This window comes from Argopecten irradians, chromosome 14 (genome assembly GCF_041381155.1).
Source record: "Argopecten irradians isolate NY chromosome 14, Ai_NY, whole genome shotgun sequence".
NCBI lineage: Eukaryota > Metazoa > Mollusca > Bivalvia > Pectinida > Pectinidae > Argopecten > Argopecten irradians.
In genome coordinates, this window is record NC_091147.1 from 26,306,377 (window position 1) to 26,325,130 (window position 18,754).

Here is an 18,754-nt window from a genome sequence, read left to right on the forward strand (position 1 = left end):
TCAGATATCTTTAGGGTGTTCTGATACATGAAACCTTGAAGTTAAAGAAATGTGACGTTTTGTCAGGACGTCTTTAAGTCTCACTTTTGTAGAGTCTTATATTCAGTAATTGTGATTTTGACTAAAAAAATGTCTAAAATCTCTGGTTTCAAATAAGGAATCAAATTTCTGAATTCACAAAAAAAAAAAAAAAATAAAAATCATCTGATAGTGATGATACCAAAACTAGTAGTTGAAATGTAGTAACAAGAACATTGATCACACAGATAAGTTGACATTTTTATATAAAAAAAAATCTTTTTTTATTTGAACCAAAAAAACCCCACATCAACTGTTTAAATTCCTGTCATTGTCTTGCTGAATCTGGAATCTCCACATGCTTTGGACAAAAATACCAATTTTAGCAGGGAAATTGGGAAAAGACGTTACAATATTTAACACTTTGTCTCAGCTGGCTCTGAGTTGATAATGCAGTTGTGTAATTTGGAAGAGGAGAAAATGAATTGAGTGTTGGAAGCTAGTTATCAAACTAAAGAGTTAGCGGTCATGCAAGTTAAACCAATAGGAGGTCTAGATTAGAATTGAACGTCTAGAATCACTCTCCGGTTAATCGTCGATAAATTCTGTAAACAGAGAAGACGTCGATGTTATATATCATTATACGTTATGGTCTGGCTATACATAACGTAATTAAGGATTCGTTCGTCAACATTTTCCAAGACAAATAACAACTATACTAATCGGCAAGGGAATCATTCATGAAATGGATTTAACGTAATTTCTTCCAAGTGTGACTTACAATTTTGATGAGGCAGCAGTTTTATCTTAAAGCAAGAACAAATAGAGCTTCACAATTTTACGGAAAATATTTGTGTTTCATGACAGTACAAAGTTCTTTAGCAATTCAGCAAACAAATCAAAAGACAGCTGACTAACTTGAAATTCACTGCAAATCTACGTTAAAAAATTGAAAAGAGATGTTTTATGAAAAGGACCTTGAAAGATTGTTGTGATAAGAAATTAAAAAAATAATGATTTATTAAAAAGGCCTTAGAAAGAAAGCATTGCTTACAGTGAAGATGGAATCATATGAATGATAAGTAGTGTTTTCCTATAGTGTAGCAGTCTCTGGGATTTATAACATTCTGTGAGTGACTAGATGCGAGACAAATTACCGATAGATGAAACACAAACATGTGATGTCGATCCCGATATGAAAATGTCAGCAGTTGTATTATGGTCGTGGATGACTAAACACCGTGACAGCTAGCCTATATCCTCATAACAGTATAATATGACATGGCAACAGTGAATGCAAAAATGAAGAAAGTTTTTAATGCAGTAAGTGGGGTTCGTCCTACGGCCCTGCAGGGGTCACAGGTAGCAAAAATCGAACGGGACATTGACAATTTCCTTGAGAATTTCCGACGTAAGTCGTCAGTGTTGGATGATTATAATTCAACAACCGCAGGTCAAGAAACTCTAGGAGTGGCCCCGTGTATGTATAGCTCATCACAATATTCGGGATCCCAATATTCCACCGATGACACAACAGATGACAGCCCTGATAGGGCATATTATTTGGGGCTCGGAAATGGACCCCCAAGAGCAGGGCACCACAGACAGCTTAGCAACACAACAACAACAAGCGAGTCAGAATGGGGCCCTGATGCCGATGACGATATTGAAATGAAAGAAAGACTTGCTGAACTAAATAAACAAAGGCATGAGGCAGCGTATGCTTTAAAACATGCACAACTTGATGAACCAGGGCAACCCCCTCCGACAGGTAGGTTTGTTACTATTTATAGAATGAGTTAGGTAGTTTTCACCTGTAAGCAATTTACAGGTGTTTAATTTTCCATAATGTAAGGATAGCAATATGTCAGCAATGCTTAACAGAACTTAAAATGTCCTGTTTTAGTTATGGAGAAATCCCACATGGGACTGATACTTTGTAGATACTGATGTTAATTAATTAGCTCGCCTATTCGAAGAATAGGGGGAGCTAAGGTTGTCACCCCGGCGTCGGCGTCAGTGTTGGCGTCCCATTTCACGTTAAAGTTTCTGAGCAAGTTTCTGTTTCGTCATTTGTTTAAGCTTAAGTCATCATAAATGTTTAACTGAATAGGCGAGCTTTGCTGTTCTCCAACAGCTCTTGTTTTTATTAAGTTAGTGGTCTAATTTTCTCCAGGTGCAAACTTTTGTATCATGCTTGGACACTATACCATTTGACAGCTACAGAGCCTTGGAATGTTTGTTAAACTGTGCATTTTAATCATTTTCTGTGAACAAACCCGTTCAGGGCTTTTGAAAACCTAGGTTAAAGGTTTGCAGCTCATTATCTAGAATTTGCTAAAATCAAATTATTGAGATTGCTTTTGGAAATTGCTACTTAAAGTTTTTGATCTTTTGATTGTCTCCCGTTCTGTGGCTGCACTAGTGTTTTCTGAGTTAACTCAAACAACCCTGAAGTTCAGATAATGGACTGGTCTAGTCTTTGATTGAGAAGATCCTAAATGTGTTTCCAGGGGTGAATGAATTAATTAGCAATCTGATGGTTTAATCGTTGGAAGAACCACCGCCAGTGTTTCATGTGAATGTCTCAAGAGATTAAGAAAAACATGTATTTCATATCAAATTCTTAAGGGCCATATTTAAATGAAAAACAATACTTGCTTTGTCAGGGATTACTCGAGTACACTCTGAGATCAATGGTAATGTTATGCACCATAGCAACGGGAGTTTCTAAAAGGGCAATTCGTTTCTATATTGACAAAGATTATAGAGACTACACAATGTTGTGGGCCAGATGACACTTTGAGTATTTTTCTGTTTGTAGTTTCAACCATGAAATTATTGGATTGCAAAATCAGGAAATTGTTGGTGTTACATTATTATTACACATGGTCTCCAGATCCTAAGTTGTTGATCAGACTTTCTCAAGTTCTTTGCTAGATTATCTCCCCCTAGTTTGAAACTTAGAAACAGACATGTATAACATAAGTACAGACAAAAATAATAAAGCCAAATCCTTTTAGTGATTTTTCCAATATTCTAGAGACTGATGGCTAGTCTATATTATCATATGAGGAAATATTTTTGGTGACTTGAGCAATATATGAGGATTTATCATTCAAATGTTATTTGCATTCGGGGAGGGGGTAGCGAGACACAGATTATCATAAAATGTTAACCGAATGCATTTCTCTTCCTTGAATTATATCCTGCATGCGCATGTCCATGACATGAGGTTATTATCTATGTCTTGCAGACGTTCCTTAAGTTTTTGGTACATGACATGGATAGCCCATTAATTGATGAATGCATGCATCTAAATGTTATATGCATGCAGCTTTCAGATCTGATTTGAATACAAATACCTATAGATACAAGTCCCCTGTTTTAGTCATGCAGTGTTACTAAAATAGATCAAGGTCATAATTGCAATTAAATTACATATAGCTTAATTACAGCAAGTGGCAGCTAGGGGACATAAACTGTTTCAGCAAAAATGCTTCTTATACAGCAATTGAATTGGTACCATTCCTTGCAATTGAGACTTATTGCTATCAATCTGATTTAAAGTAACTCAATGCCATCAAAAAGCAAATCTTTATTTTCATCAATTCTTGCAATTCATTCTGAGACCAACTTTAATTTTTTCATATGTGATTTACTTTCGCAAACTTCCCAAAAAAGTCATGAAATCTAATTTCTGCAAATTGATATCTATATACACTATATGTATTTATATGGAAAGAAACTTCCATTCAATTTTAAAGTTTGCACAGAAATGTGAATTTTCGCAAGCTTTAAAAAAAATGAAAATTGTGAATTTTAATTACCATAAAAGTTGGACTACGGTATTCATCGTAGTCCAGCTACGTATCGAGTCCTATGTTAAAGAAGTCCTGTTTTAGGGACTATAAACACTTAACACAGCTGGCTGATGACGACGGTTTGTCACATCTGTCCTATTTTTATTTACATACATATGATCGATCCATCTTACATGACTCATAATCTACAATATATGTATCTATATAGTATAAGTTATACACTATACACACTGGATGTTTAAATGCCAGATAATGGTTAATATATTATGTAATTGGACACTATATATATAGATATTTATAGTGATTAATAAGCAAATCAACACCAAACTATATACTTAAATGGATCATGTGGTACTCTGATATTTGGCCATACTTGATAAACATGCTCGTAATACTACGTACATATAAATAAGCTTTCAAGATCTATGAATATACTGAAAAATTGTGAATGGTGAATTGCTTAATTAATAGCTGTTTTCCATCTTTAGACCCAGTACATCACAATTGTAAAGATGATGCCACTTTGTCTGTCTGTCAAGGATTAGAAGTTTAAGAGAGTTTGAAAACTTGTGTTATAGATTTCTGTGAATTAAAAAATAATCAGTGACATCCTCCGTATGCTTGGATATTGATGTTGTACATAAGAGTTTTTAAGTTCTGTTATTTAAATTCATAGGATACATAAGTTTTACATGCATGGTCAGAGGACTGTTTGTCAATATACCGATGATGGTGAGTCATAGGCCTAAATATAGAGCCCTCAGCCTCTGGACCACATCAAAAATCAATAGCAACATATACATGCAACATATAGATGTGAAAAGTTAGTCGTGGATCATCAGTTTGACAGCTATAGCTATAACATAGAAAACAGTAAATAAACAAATCACACTATAGACTGATTGGTATTCTACCGGAAATTATTGTCGGACAAACACTAGACTGGCCACCAGACCCTAAGTTGTTGATAAGGCTTTCTCAGCAGAGTTCTTTACTAGATTATCTCCCCCTAGTTTAAAACTTAGAATCAGGCATGTAGTAGAGACAGAAATAATCAAGCCAAATTTTAGTGCTTTTTTTAATATTCTAGAGACTGGTTGCCAGTCTAGACAAACACATAAAACTAAGAAGAAATAATTAGAAATACATGATAGAGGTTGTAATTATGAAGACTTTGAAGATACCTACTGAGTATTAGAAATATTTTAAAACCTCAACCATCAAATGAAGGTATACAGAGGTGGGGGAGAATATATTACCTATGGTATGCTCATCTCGGTCACATTTTGTCTGACTCGTCTTATCAAAACAAAGATTACAGACACTTCAGCAGCTAGATGTGACCATGTAAATGTAAATACAATTAGAATTTGTCTGAGCTTATAAGTACAGTCGATCTGTATAACTAGTAATTAATGACCATTTCTCTTAAGCAACTTTCTGGTCTAAGCGACCACTTAACTTCCTCCGCAGCACATTTTGACTATATATTTCAACTCTATTAAACGATTCCCGGTCTTTTTGCGACAAGTGACCATATGCATGTAAATCAAAATCCTTCCCATGGTACCACTAAAAGAGTAAAAAAATATTTTTGAAAGAAAAATTATAGCTATTATATATATTAATAATCCAACATTGAATATAAGTCAGTAATTAAACATTAAAAGTGGAAGTGAAATTCTCTAAATTATTTGTGTTCATGTGCAAATTTTATAATTGATATTTATATCCAAATTGCATTTTGGTTATCAAATGTTGATGTGAATATAAAGATGGCTTTCGAGGTTGTACCTATAAAATTATGAATTATATATAAATGTATACTTATTCTTGACATATTGCACATTTAAGTCTTAGTACTTTTCTGTTGCAGAATATCTTGACAGAGAATTTATATATGAAACAGCTAGTGGCGCCATCTATGGTCGATAAAGGAGGTCTAGTTACAGATCTGAATCATCATCATTCTTGGTTTTTATGTCTGATTATATAATCATGGTTGTAAACCAAACATTGATGTGACTTTGACTATGGTGTTTTGTTTTTACCCGAAGGCTTTCAATGATATATTGTTTTTTCTCAGACTTCAGATATGGCGTCAACTGTTGTAAAACTACATATTTGTGGAATTGCAGTCACATGGTGTTAGGATGTTCCCATGATAGAGTATTTATCTTTTGTTTATAGACAGAAGGTTAAATCAATGTCAGAGCAATAATGTAAAAGACCATAATCTGTATATTAGCTGGCAGTTTTATGTTGAAATTCTTCAAAACTAACAGTAAATCTTGTCAGCCATGATGATCTCATGCACCTGAGGCTTTATAAACAAGTGATTTAACCTGAGTGCACATTTTTATTGAAATAATGACCTTTAGTTTTAAACTGAAAGGACAAACCCAAAGTGTAGGCAAATAAAACCAAATTGAGAAGAAGTTGTTTAAAGATTTTAGCCTTTTTGACCCCTGTGACCTTGAATAGGTCAAGGTAATTTATTTTAACAAACCTGTTAGCCCTTCATCCCAGCATGCTACAGGCCAAATATCAGTGCTCTGGGCCTTTCGGTTATTGAGAAGAATTCAGTTTTGAGGATTTTGGTGCAACATCAGCCTAAACCTGATATTTCTCTCTAACTCGATCCAGATGAACCCTAATTTTCTCAATATCTTATTCTTTCTTTTCAACACACCACAATCCTCCCCTTAATACTTTAGTATAATATTCTCCTGATCTTACCACTAACCCTTCACCTCTGGGTTTTGAGTTTGAATCCCATGATAATGTGGGACAGTTACCTTAGATATATACTGACTGTAAATGGATGGTTTATGCACTCTGTACTCTGGCTCCAACTCCCTAAACCTGCCATATCTGTATATACTATATAGTCCTGGATGTTCAATGGATGTAAAAAAAAAAATGTACCCAACAAAGTAACAAAAAAGTTTTACTTTTAAACATTTTTCAGTTTAACAATCAAATCCCAATGCCCTATTTGTAATTGCCCATACATAATCATTAGTAATATTTTCGCTGGGTTGATAATTTTTTCGTTAATTTTTTGTTTGCAGGTCATTACAGTATGATGGCAAAAATTTGATCCACAAAATATTGGGAGATGGTTGAATATTTATATCCTTAAAAACCAGACCATGAAAATTCTAAGTTACTAAAATCTAATTTCATCCTTTTTAGTTCATTAAATCACAAAAATTTAATTAAATTTTATTTTTTCATTGATTACAAAAAAAGTTGTACAACTTATACAGATCATTTTCGATGGACTGGATGAAAGCATGCGAAGGCCTGGTCTTAAAGTGGGAAGGAAACCGGAATCTTAATTTTGTTGTTTTTCGGCAAACAAATACACTTGAATAAAAAACATTCTTATACAAATATTGATCTGTTTTCAGGTGGATACGGTGATTTATCAACATGGGGAAGTGATATAACCCGAGGCTGAAGGTAATATCACTTTCGAAGAGTTGATAAATCCCCGTATCCACCTGAAAACAGGTCAATATCTGTTTTATTATATAAGGTATTTACATAATGTAAACCATTTGACTACATGTATATGTACATGTACTTCCCCTTCATGATAGTGAGCAATCCCTCTCCCCGATACTCCTTATATAGTCCTGTTGAATAATTTCGAAAAAAAAATCTGACAAAACAAATATTGGCAGGGTCACATTGATTCCAGTAAACCTGCTGCTCCCCGACACATCTCCCTGAATGATGACGTCACAAAATAGATATTTGCATGACGTCACAGAAATTCCCTTTTTACACTATATTTGGGTACGACCTGGACCCATTGGTATCTTATTTCAACCCGTGAAGTGATTGTGACGTCATTTTACATAACGTCACAATGCAAGATTTTTATATTCGGGTACGACCTAGGGGTTTCAGAATCTTATATCAACCTTGGATGATGTGTCAATGCATAGTTTGGAATTTTCTGGTGGATATCATGTTGTATTGTGGCGGGAAAGTGTAGTTTCAGCCAATAAGGAGCAAGCAAAACACACAGCCATATAATAAAATGCTTCATATACTCCCAATATGGCTGACTGTGCAGTCTCCATAGCTATTATTCTCCTTTTACCAGGAGTAAAATTTGTCACATCTGCACAATAGGACAAAATACCCGGTAGGTTGTTTTGTCTGGAGAATGTTGACAGACATTGTTTGTCAGGTTCCATTATAAACGTGGGCTGTTTTATCAGATCCCATTGGTGTGTGGGCTGGATGTCAATGTATTACCTCATATACCCCCGAAAATTCATAATGGACTGGTCTAATAATTGATTTAGAAGAGTCTAAATCTGCCTTCAAGGGTGAATCTGGTAAGGTTTGTAAGGTAGAGAGCTCCATAGGACTGACTGTGGATAATGACTCCCATGGGATCTAGATTATGTCTGCTTCCTCCATCTCGTCATCTATCAGAATCTATTGGTATTTGTTAGGGCAAGTGTTTCTATAAGATAAGATTGATTACATATGGCCTCCATTATAAGTTTGTTTCCAAGCTGCATTTTTTTATCCTTGGTATTGATCCCCCCTCCTTCCAACTCGAATGTTTTACATGCACCTGAAATAACAGAGCTTGATAATTACTGTGATAATTATAATTTAAGGGACAATTCAGTCTAAGAGAACATTAAAATATGTGCATATATCGGAAAAAACCCAGATCTAATGGTTTTACTGTTACATGCCAGAAAAGCCCATGGTGGTGAAATACGCTTGAAATGTTCAAACTCGCTCGCTGTCTGCCATTACACATTGTGGTCGATCATCTTGTATGCCGAACCCTATCCCTTGCTCGTAGAGTAATGCAACTTTTGTCTAGAACTGATCAAATCGCTCTGACAGTAATGTGTTTACCTTATTAGGTAAATTTTCTTGCCTCAAAATCATTTTATCACCTCCTCAGTGGTTATGTAGTTCATTTGTTTAATGTGCGTGACTTTGGCTCGGGTATGGGTACAGCGCACATATTGTATCTGCTTAATCGTATTGATCAACAATTTGTAATTACAGCGGTATCAATTAAAATACTAAACATTGACATGGAATTTGTCAATATTTTATGTTATATGTTTCATAAGAAATGTAGAACAATACGTTTATGCCATAGTTTGCTTCTTGGTTATGTAAAAGAATTAACTTGAGTGAATTGTCTCTTTAAGTAGCTTAATTTTGCATTATCACATACCTATGGACATTTTCATGTCAATTTATTTTTGCGTTTTAGGCCTCTATGGTTTCACTTTTGGGCCACAACTAAAATTCATTTTCGCGATTGTATGGGAAAATACAGTATATTTCTCCTTTGTAATGGAAATCCTTCAATTTATATTAAAAACGAACTTTCCAAAAAATCACATTGTTTCAAAAACACGCTATGCATATTTTTCATGATCATGCAGTTTTGATCAACACATTGTTAAAATGTAATGATCTACGGTAGGTATATATATAGTAAGACAAAATTATTATGACAAATTATAATGTTTATATTGAAATTGATGAAGAATTAGAGGGTGAGTGTTTTGACTTCAAGTTAATGTGTTCTTAAATTAAAAGATGAAAATCTTAGATGTCAGTGTTGCATGTCTAGACACATTGGATGAACGTAACTCTAAGTAAATGAGTGACAATCGACCCAACTTTCAGACACGTATATAGTAATAGGTGCAGAAAGTTTTTTTTTTTAAATGCTTTGAAAGAAAATGAATGCCTTTAGGGAAATGAACTTTTAACTCATAAAATGGGATGGTTTTCCAGACGGTTTTTGCTGTTGGCCTCAGAGTTGCATGTTCTCAGGGTTACATATTAGATATAGACGAATGTTTTAAATGAAAAAAACAAATTTCACAGTGCATGTGTTAAGAGATTCAGATTGTGAAAGCTTTTTACAGTCTTGGTATTCCATGCCATATGGGCATAAAGCATCTATAACAGGTGTTAATGGTAGAGATGTAGATGGTATATAGATTGTAAGCTGAAGGTAATACAGGGCCCATGGATATGTACCAGGGATATATACAATGATCCCCTGATAAACAGGACGCCAATAGTCCGGAAAACTGCAGTCCAGACGGAAATGTTAGGGACCAGATTAATGTGAAAGCTTATTGGGTCACATGAGACGAAGTCTCAAGTGACCTTTTTGATCGCTTTTAGTACGTCGTCCGTCGTATATGTCCGTAAACAATTAACACACATTTTCGACTTCTTCCCCAAAACTGCTCAAGCAATTTCAATGAAATTTTGCACAAACCTTCTAAGGCATAAGGCCAATCAAAATTGTAAATTATTTGGTCCACACCCCCGAGAGGGATGTGGGTCAGGGGCCAAAAGTGATAAAATTGACTAAAATTTCAAAAATCTTCTTCTATACTCACAGATATACGTGGTAGAATCAAATACACTTCATAGATAGAAAGGTCATAAGGTCCTTTACAAAAAATTTGAATTTTATGACTCTGGGGTCTCTAGTTTCTCAGAATTATAAGTATGAGATGACCATTGTATCCTATGTACAAATTTTCCATGACTGAACCCAGGGGCCTTAGGGGTGGAGTCAAAAGGGGTCAAATAGGCTAAAACTTCAAAAATCTTCTTCTAAAATTCTTGAAATAGAAGAATCAAATGGTTTTCAAAGATGGAAGCTCTTATAAGGTCCTTTAAAAAAATTGTGAATTATATGACCCTGGGGTATCATATTACCCCCTGGAGAGGGGGTCATGTTATCTTTAGTTTGTAGGAAAAACACATTTATGAACATTATTTGCTCAATTTTCATAGAAAGTGAGCCAAAATTGATTAGAATTATTAGCCTGAGATATAACATTTTAACATCCATATCTGTCCTCACTGACGCCCTGAGGCACCAAAGGGGCAGAACCAAACGGGGTCAAAATGATTAAATTTTCAAAAAATCTTCTTCAGAGTTCACAGGTTTGATGAAAGCAAATACTCTTCATAGATTAAAAAGTCAAATTTATAAAATCACTGACTGACTTCAGGGGACAGTATATAGTGTTTATATGTCTATGTTTCATTTTATATCCGAACTCAGGTGACCGTTAAGACCCATATGGGCCTCTTGTATTAATACTGGGGTTTCAAAAACGACGTGGGTAAAGTACTATTTACCGTCGATTAGTCCCACCTTCGGGTGGTAGTCAGATTACAATTGTGATATAGACGGTTTAATGTAGGATTGAAAGTGTCTGGATTATCAAGGGTTTACGTTACTGTAAAACCTGTTTATCTCGATCTGGAGATGACCTGGTTAATAGTTGGAGGGATACAGCTAGGGTATTTCAGTAATATTGACGATTAAGAGTTCGAATTGAAGGGGTTATACTAGTACTGTATTAAAGTTATTTGCATAAATATACTCCAAGTTACTTCATTATCTATAGTTCAAGGTCATTTTAATATGACCAGGATGCAATTCTTCTCTGAGGAAATTAAGTTCAAGGTCATGTTGCAATACCAGGAAAGAAAGTTCAAGATCATTCTACATGACTTAAAAACATAATTCCGGTGGTACCCGGGTATTATTCCACAAGGCAGCAAAGTTCAAGGTCATATATATTTTTTTTGTACCACAGGAAATAAAGCTATTTATAATGGTCAATACAATGTCACAAAACAGAGGTCAGTGGCCTAAGTATTGAAATATCGACAGCTGAGATTTATCAATTGGGTCAAAGAAGTCATTGGGGAGAAATTTATGAGTTCTTGCAAACCCAAATGAGAATTGCCACTTACAGCATAAAGGATGGTCACATCTGCTACATTGCTGTTTTATTTGAGCTCACTGTGTTTTGTATCGGCTTTTGTTTTTCAAATCTCAGTCATTAGTTTCCCGTTCAATGTCACGCTGACACTGGTATTGTAAATAATGGATGATTTATTTTCTGAGAGAAAGCATTTCTTCCTTGTTACTGACAGTACGATTTATTTGAAACTGAACGTAATTCTGTCATTGTGTCGAAGGAAGCTGTTACACATAATTACACCCATGAGAAATATCAATGATGTAAGTTTTGGTCAGTAGAAGAGTACAGGGATTACTCAGCATATTTACGGCACTATTATGGCTTTGGCGACGCCTATCCTCCCGAGTGTCAATGATAGACTGCATTTTTCATGAGAAATTACTGGATGTATTAGCTATGGAATTGCAATGACTCAAGAGTCAGAAAGACAATGATTATAGCCTCAAGAGTCTGTAAGACTATGATTCCAGACTGCAGTCATACGTATAGAGGCTTTGTTTACAAGAACAATAATGACTTTTATCTAAAATCGTTGATTGAATATGGCCATTTGTATTTGTTATTTTATGCACAGATAAAGGATGTGTTATTGATTGTGCTTATCATGCAGTATCTCTTTCTTGTAATGAATAAGAATCCCATGAATATTTAAAATGCATAGTTATTCATGGACACTTCCTTAAAATCAATAATAGATAACACACAAGCTATTTGAATTTAAATTGGAAAAAAACCCAACATGAAATCAAATGAATAAATAAAAGCCAAAAAAGGGGAAAATGTTGGAGAAGGATGAGTTTGACATAATGATCAGATTAAAATTATATATCATATTTTTTTCTGTAAAGGTTTGTCTATAATCCATCGGTCTCGGCGATAACTTTTACAGGTATCCTTTGATGCGCATGTCTTTAACTTATTCTTCACCCCTGAAATTCCATAATAGACTGTTTCTGATTTAGAATAAGAAGAGTTCATATGTGTCTTTAGGGTATCAATATGTTAAACTTCCTATATTGGCAAGTGTCAGACATTTAAGTGAAGCACTATAGTGCAGTATGGAGCATGTGTCACAATTACCAACTTATGTCTTTTACCTACATCTTGAGCTTTGACCTCCATTTTAAAAACAAGTTGTCCAGACTAACTAGATCTAGCTCCTCTTATTGTAAGGCGTTACAACATACTTCATAATCATATATATAATACTTGATGCATCATTGTAGCTCGGTGAAGTGGTTTTATGCACATGATCAATATGTCACATATACATTTCAACATCAGGTCACTGTGACCTACATTTTGATCTTTGACCTAAATTAATTACTATTATAATTACCAACCATTGCTAGAAGTTTGTAAGATAAAAAAAAAAAAGAAAAAAAGAAAAATTTTGGATTTTTTAAAAATGATGAAAGAGAAATCAGTTGATGATATTAATAGCCAGGGGATCATGAATGGAAAGTTTCAATTTCTAAATTTACTTCTGAGTTCATAGTTTAAACTCTGACTGTGTATGTATTGACCTAATAACCCAGCAAAGCAAGTCCATTATTATAGTCCGAAATTCAATGAATATTGTTAAATTGATAAGCATAGTCAACTTGATCTACAGGATCCGTAGATACCATATACATACATTGTCAGGTATTTAAAGCCTACAATACATTTATATTAGTGGTCTAGTCTGATGTTGTGTCACCCATAAATATAGTCATGAGATATAAATTCACTATTTCCATTATTCAAAAGCATGAACTTCATAGGATATTTAATTAGTACCTATACTGGTATATGTATACATTGGATGAAATTTCCATGGGTGTATATTTAGAAACGGGGTAGACGTCACGAAATTTAAGTCAGCTGTGATGACTTTAATCATATGACATTTACATATGAGTAAATATAGCTTGTGATTTTACAGGTTCACATATCCATATACCATCACATTTATGATGGTTTGATGTGTATTGGTGAGGAGTTTATAAGTTTCAAGTTCAAGCATATTGGTGACAGAGATTTATTTATAGGTTGTACGTTTCAAAAGTTGTGTACATATCTTGGTATGCAGATTTAAATGACGTGAAGTATATTAAATGGAAGGTCGGTTGACGACATTTGACACACTCGAGGATATAATTTAGTCCAGGATGTTTTAGTTTGGAGAGAAATCAACTCAAAGCTCACCATGTTAAGTGAAGATTATAAAGGTAGGTTTTAAAATCTTAATAAATTAATGTCGGTCTGGTCAAGATGTGTACAGGTAAAGGTAATAAATGTATACCTGCATATATATGCCTCAGGAATATTCTGGTTTAAAGTTGTGGTGAAGTTTTTAAGGGGTAACCTGTTGAAATTGAATTTTATTACTCCTGTATATGTGTATCCTACCCATTACTTACTATACCCTGAATGTGTGAATTTTACAACATACATATGTTGTACCTAAAAATATGTACAAATTAAACCATACCTTAGCTAAATACACCTGTATACATACTGTATTTCTACCTGTATACTTCCTGCTACAGGTACATACAATGCAGAGACACGTTTTAATTTCAGCCAGGTGGGAATTGTTTGCATTTTAGAATATGTCACATACTATCTTAGATTGACACTTTATATTCCATGGACAAGAATTTTGTTAGGTGATGCAGGAACTTAAAATTGTGGTTCAGTAAGAAGTAAATTGATTGCTAATTAATATGAACATGAATTAAATTTTGGTTATGTTTTAAATCATTGATGATTCTTATAGATCTCACAGAGCTATAGGTGTTTTGCTCCAATTTCTTGAAACAATTTTTTTTCTCCAGAAATCAGGGCTATGCAGACATTTGTACCAAATCTTTACATAGTAAATAATTTACATTACATGATAAAACCATGTACAGGTAGAAGGTTTCTATCATCCTAATTGGCATTTATTGTTGGTATCATCCTAAGCTGTCCTTCAGGGAATGCAGTGAGTTATAGTGGTTAAGGTGTCTAAAATTCTACCTGATTCTGAAATCATTGGGCCCCAAATTGTCAAGACAAACTGAAGTTAAAAAATTGGCTTCAGTCAAAGATCTTCATATACATGTAAATTACATAAGAAATAAACTCATTTTTTGAGATTAGTTTATACCTTTGTTTTGAGAAATCAGAGCTAGGATAATAGAGTGCCACTGAGTTTGTGGCCCCTCGGCTGTTGTATCTGTTGGCAAATCAGAACTAGTACATGGTAATCATCATTTTGTGGTGATTATATCCTGGTTGGTTGATAGTCTTTTCATGGTACTCCAGCTTTCCTCCATCAACAAAATATAAAATAAAGCCTTGACCCTGTACATTTTTTAACTTTAAGGAATTTCTTTACTTAAAATTCTCCCTAGGAAAGTATTACAGAAGTTAAGGAAAGCTCTGTAACTGAAAATCAGCTGTTCCTTAAAGTAAAAGGACCCCCCTCCCCTCAGAATCTCTATTCTGCTGCCTGTGTTATAATCCTCCTAGCTTACATGTATGTTAGACTGGCCACCAGTCTCTAGCCACCAGTCTCTAGAATATTAAAAAAATCACTAAATTTGGCTTGATTATTTTTGTCTCTAGCTACTACATGCCTGATTCTAAGTTTTAAACTAGGGGGAGATAATCTAGTAAAGAATTCTGCTGAGAAAGTCTTATCAGCAACTTACGGTCTGGTGGCCAGTCAAACACATTTACTTACCTGTCTGTGTATATATAGCTTTACATAAAATTTGCAAGTCCATTTATATGCAATGTAAATTATTTTACATAGCAGATTTAATTAAGGCTAAAGCTGTGGTATGCACATGTGATTTATGTGTACATACTTACATATATATATATACCGTATATATCAATGATAACTGTCATAATTCACTCCATGAATATGCAGTTTTTGTTGTGTTTTCTCAATATATAAACAAAGCACATCCATGGTCTTTGATGAAGCAGAGCTAAATAAATAATAACAACTAAGTAACTGTATATGTACAAATACCCAATTATCTCCCCAGCCATTTCATACCTGTCATAAGAGACTACCTGCCATTAGAAACCATGTCATTAGAGCCACCTGTCATTAAAGATCACCTGCCATTAGAGACCACCTGCCATTAGATACCAACTGTCAATAGAGACCACCTGTCATTAGAGACCACCTGTCATTAGAGATCACCTGTCATTTGAGACCACCTGCCATTAGATACCAACTGTCATTAGAGACCACCTGTCATTCGAGCCACCTGTCATTAGAGATCACCTGTCATTAGAGATCACCTGTCATTAGAGACCACCTGTCATTAGAGACCACCTGTCATTAGAGACCAACTGCCATTAGAGACCACCTGTCATTAGATACCAACTGCCATTAGAGATCACCTGTCATTAGAGATCACCTATCATTAGAGATCACCTGTCATTAGAGACCACCTGTCATTAGAGACCACCTGTCATTAGAGACCACCTGTCATTAGAGACCACCTGTCATTAGAGACCACCTGTCATTAGAGACCACCTGTCATTAGAGACCACCTGTCATTAGAAATCACCTGTCATTAGAGACCACCTGTCATTAGAGACCACCTGTCATTAGAGACCACCTGTCATTAGAGACAACCTGTCATTAGAGACCACTTGTCATTAGATACCAACTGTCATTAGAGACCACCTGCCATTAGATACCAACTGTCATTAGAGACCACCTGTCATTAGAGATCACCTGTCATTAGAGACCACCTGTCATTAGAGACCACCTGTCATTAGATACCAACTGTCATTAGAGACCACCTGTCATTAGAGATAACCTGTCATTAGATACCAACTGTCATTAGAGACCACCTGCCATTAGAGACCACCTGTCATTCGAGCCACCTGTCATTAGAGACCACCTGTCATTAGAGATCACCTGTCATTAGAGACCACCTGTCATTAGAGACCACCTGTCATTAGAGACCACCTGTCATTAGATACCAACTGTCATTAGAGACCACCTGTCATTAGAGATCACCTGTCATTAGAGACCACCTGCCATTAGATATCACCTGTCATTAGAGACCACCTGCCATTAGATACCAACTGTCAGTAGAGACCACCGGTTATTAGAGACCACATGTTATTAGAGACCACCTGTCTATAGAGATAACCTGTCATTAGAGACCACCGGTCATTAGAGACCACCTGTCATTAGAGATCACCTGTTGTTAGAGATCACCTGTCATTAGAGACCATCTACCAGACTACCTGTCATTAGAGACCATTTGCCTGATTAAATTTATCTTATTCATAATCCCAGCATTTTTATATTTCAAAACATGTATGGTCTAGCAGGATTAGAAAAGAGAAAATTGGCCGCTCGTGCAAGTTCCTCATGAATATAAGTTCCTCTTATGTCTGTCTACATCATTGTGAATGTGAAAGTTTCCACACCAAATTGGAGCTCAGTTGGTACTCTATATTGATTGTATATAGTTCAGATTTCCTAGCTGTGGGAGATATATATTTCAAGTACAGATCTAATATTACATAGAAATACAGCAATTTACATAAAGTATTGTCTGCTTAGTTTCTGGAAGCTGCAAAACAAATATCTGGGCACTAATGTCACGTACTCCAATAAACGACCAGGATTGCTGTATTTGATTAAATTAACTCTTCTAACACGCTCTGAATCCGGAATTATCCAATTTGCTCTCGATTGAAGCATAATTATCTTGACCGCATGGTACTGCAGGCTCAGTACAAATATTTCTGATCCAGTTTTATTAGGGTTAGAGCAAAGAAGCATATATATGTATTCAATTTAGCTGTGTTATGCAATGATGTAAGCACCATGTAGAAATATACACATTCCTGTCAAGTACCCACACCAGGAATCCAATCTTGGTCTCCGATGTGGTTTTTATTAGCTTAACGTCCTATTAAGAGCTAGGATTATGTAAGGATATGCCAGTTATGTTGGTCGGGGAAAGATAGAGTAACCGAAGAAAAACCACCAACCAGCAGTTAGTACCTGGCAACTGCCCAACTTGAGATTCAAACTCGCAACCCAGAGGTGGAGGGCTTGTGGCATTTGTTGAGATCTCTTAACCACTCGGCCACCTCGACCCCTAAATGTGATGTGAAAATCTATCGTTGCACAGACTGAGTCAAAGAAGGCAATGATGCTCTGTCAGCTGAATGATTAGAGTCTGTGCACAAGTCACACCAGCTCATTTTACTGAGTAACTTTCAATAGAGTCTGTGCACAAGTCACACCAGCTCATTTTACTGAGTGACTTTCAATAGAGTCTGTGCACAAGTCACACCAGCTCATTTTACTGAGTAACTTTCAATAGAGTCTGTGCACAAGTCACACCAGCTCATTTTACTGAGTGACTTTTAATAGAGTCTGTGCACAAGTCACACCAGCTCATTTTACTGAGTGACTTTTAATAGAGTCTGTGCACAAGTCACACCAGCTCATTTTACTGAGTAACTTTCAATAGAGTCTGTGCACAAGTCACACCAGCTCATTTTACTGAGTGACTTTTAATAGAGTCTGTGCACAAGTCACACCAGCTCATTTTACTGAGTGACTTTTAATAGAGTCTGTGCACAAGTCAAATCAGCTCATTTTACTGAGTGACTTTTAATAGAGTCTGTGCACAAGTCACACCAGCTCATTTTACTGAGTGACTTTTAATAGAGTCTGTGCACAAGTCACACCAGCTCATTTTACTGAGTGACTTTCAATAGAGTCTGTGCACAAGTCACACCAGCTCATTTTACTGAGTGACTTTCAATAGAGTCTGTGCACAAGTCACACCAGCTCATTTTACTGAGTGACTTTTAATAGAGTCTGTGCACAAGTCACACCAGCTCATTTTACTGAGTAACTTTCAATAGAGTCTGTGCACAAGTCACACCAGCTCATTTTACTGAGTGACTTTCAATAGAGTCTGTGCACAAGTCACACCAGCTCATTTTACTGAGTGACTTTTAATAGAGTCTGTGCACAAGTCACACCAGCTCATTTTACTGAGTGACTTTTAATAGAGTCTGTGCACAAGTTCACACCAGCTCATTTTACTGAGTGACTTTTAATAGAGT

At 35.4% G+C, this 18,754-nt stretch overlaps 1 protein-coding gene across 1 annotated transcript in view; it reads left to right on the plus strand.

The window, feature by feature from the left end:
• Nucleotides 1-349: 349 nt before the first annotated feature.
• LOC138307502 (guanine nucleotide exchange factor DBS-like) overlaps nucleotides 350-18,754 on the plus strand; it is an 86,969-nt gene continuing 68,564 nt past the window's right edge. The window contains 1 exon segment of the mRNA XM_069248286.1: nucleotides 350-1,789. Within this exon segment, the coding sequence (XP_069104387.1) occupies nucleotides 1,300-1,789 (490 nt within the window). The 5' untranslated portion in view covers nucleotides 350-1,299.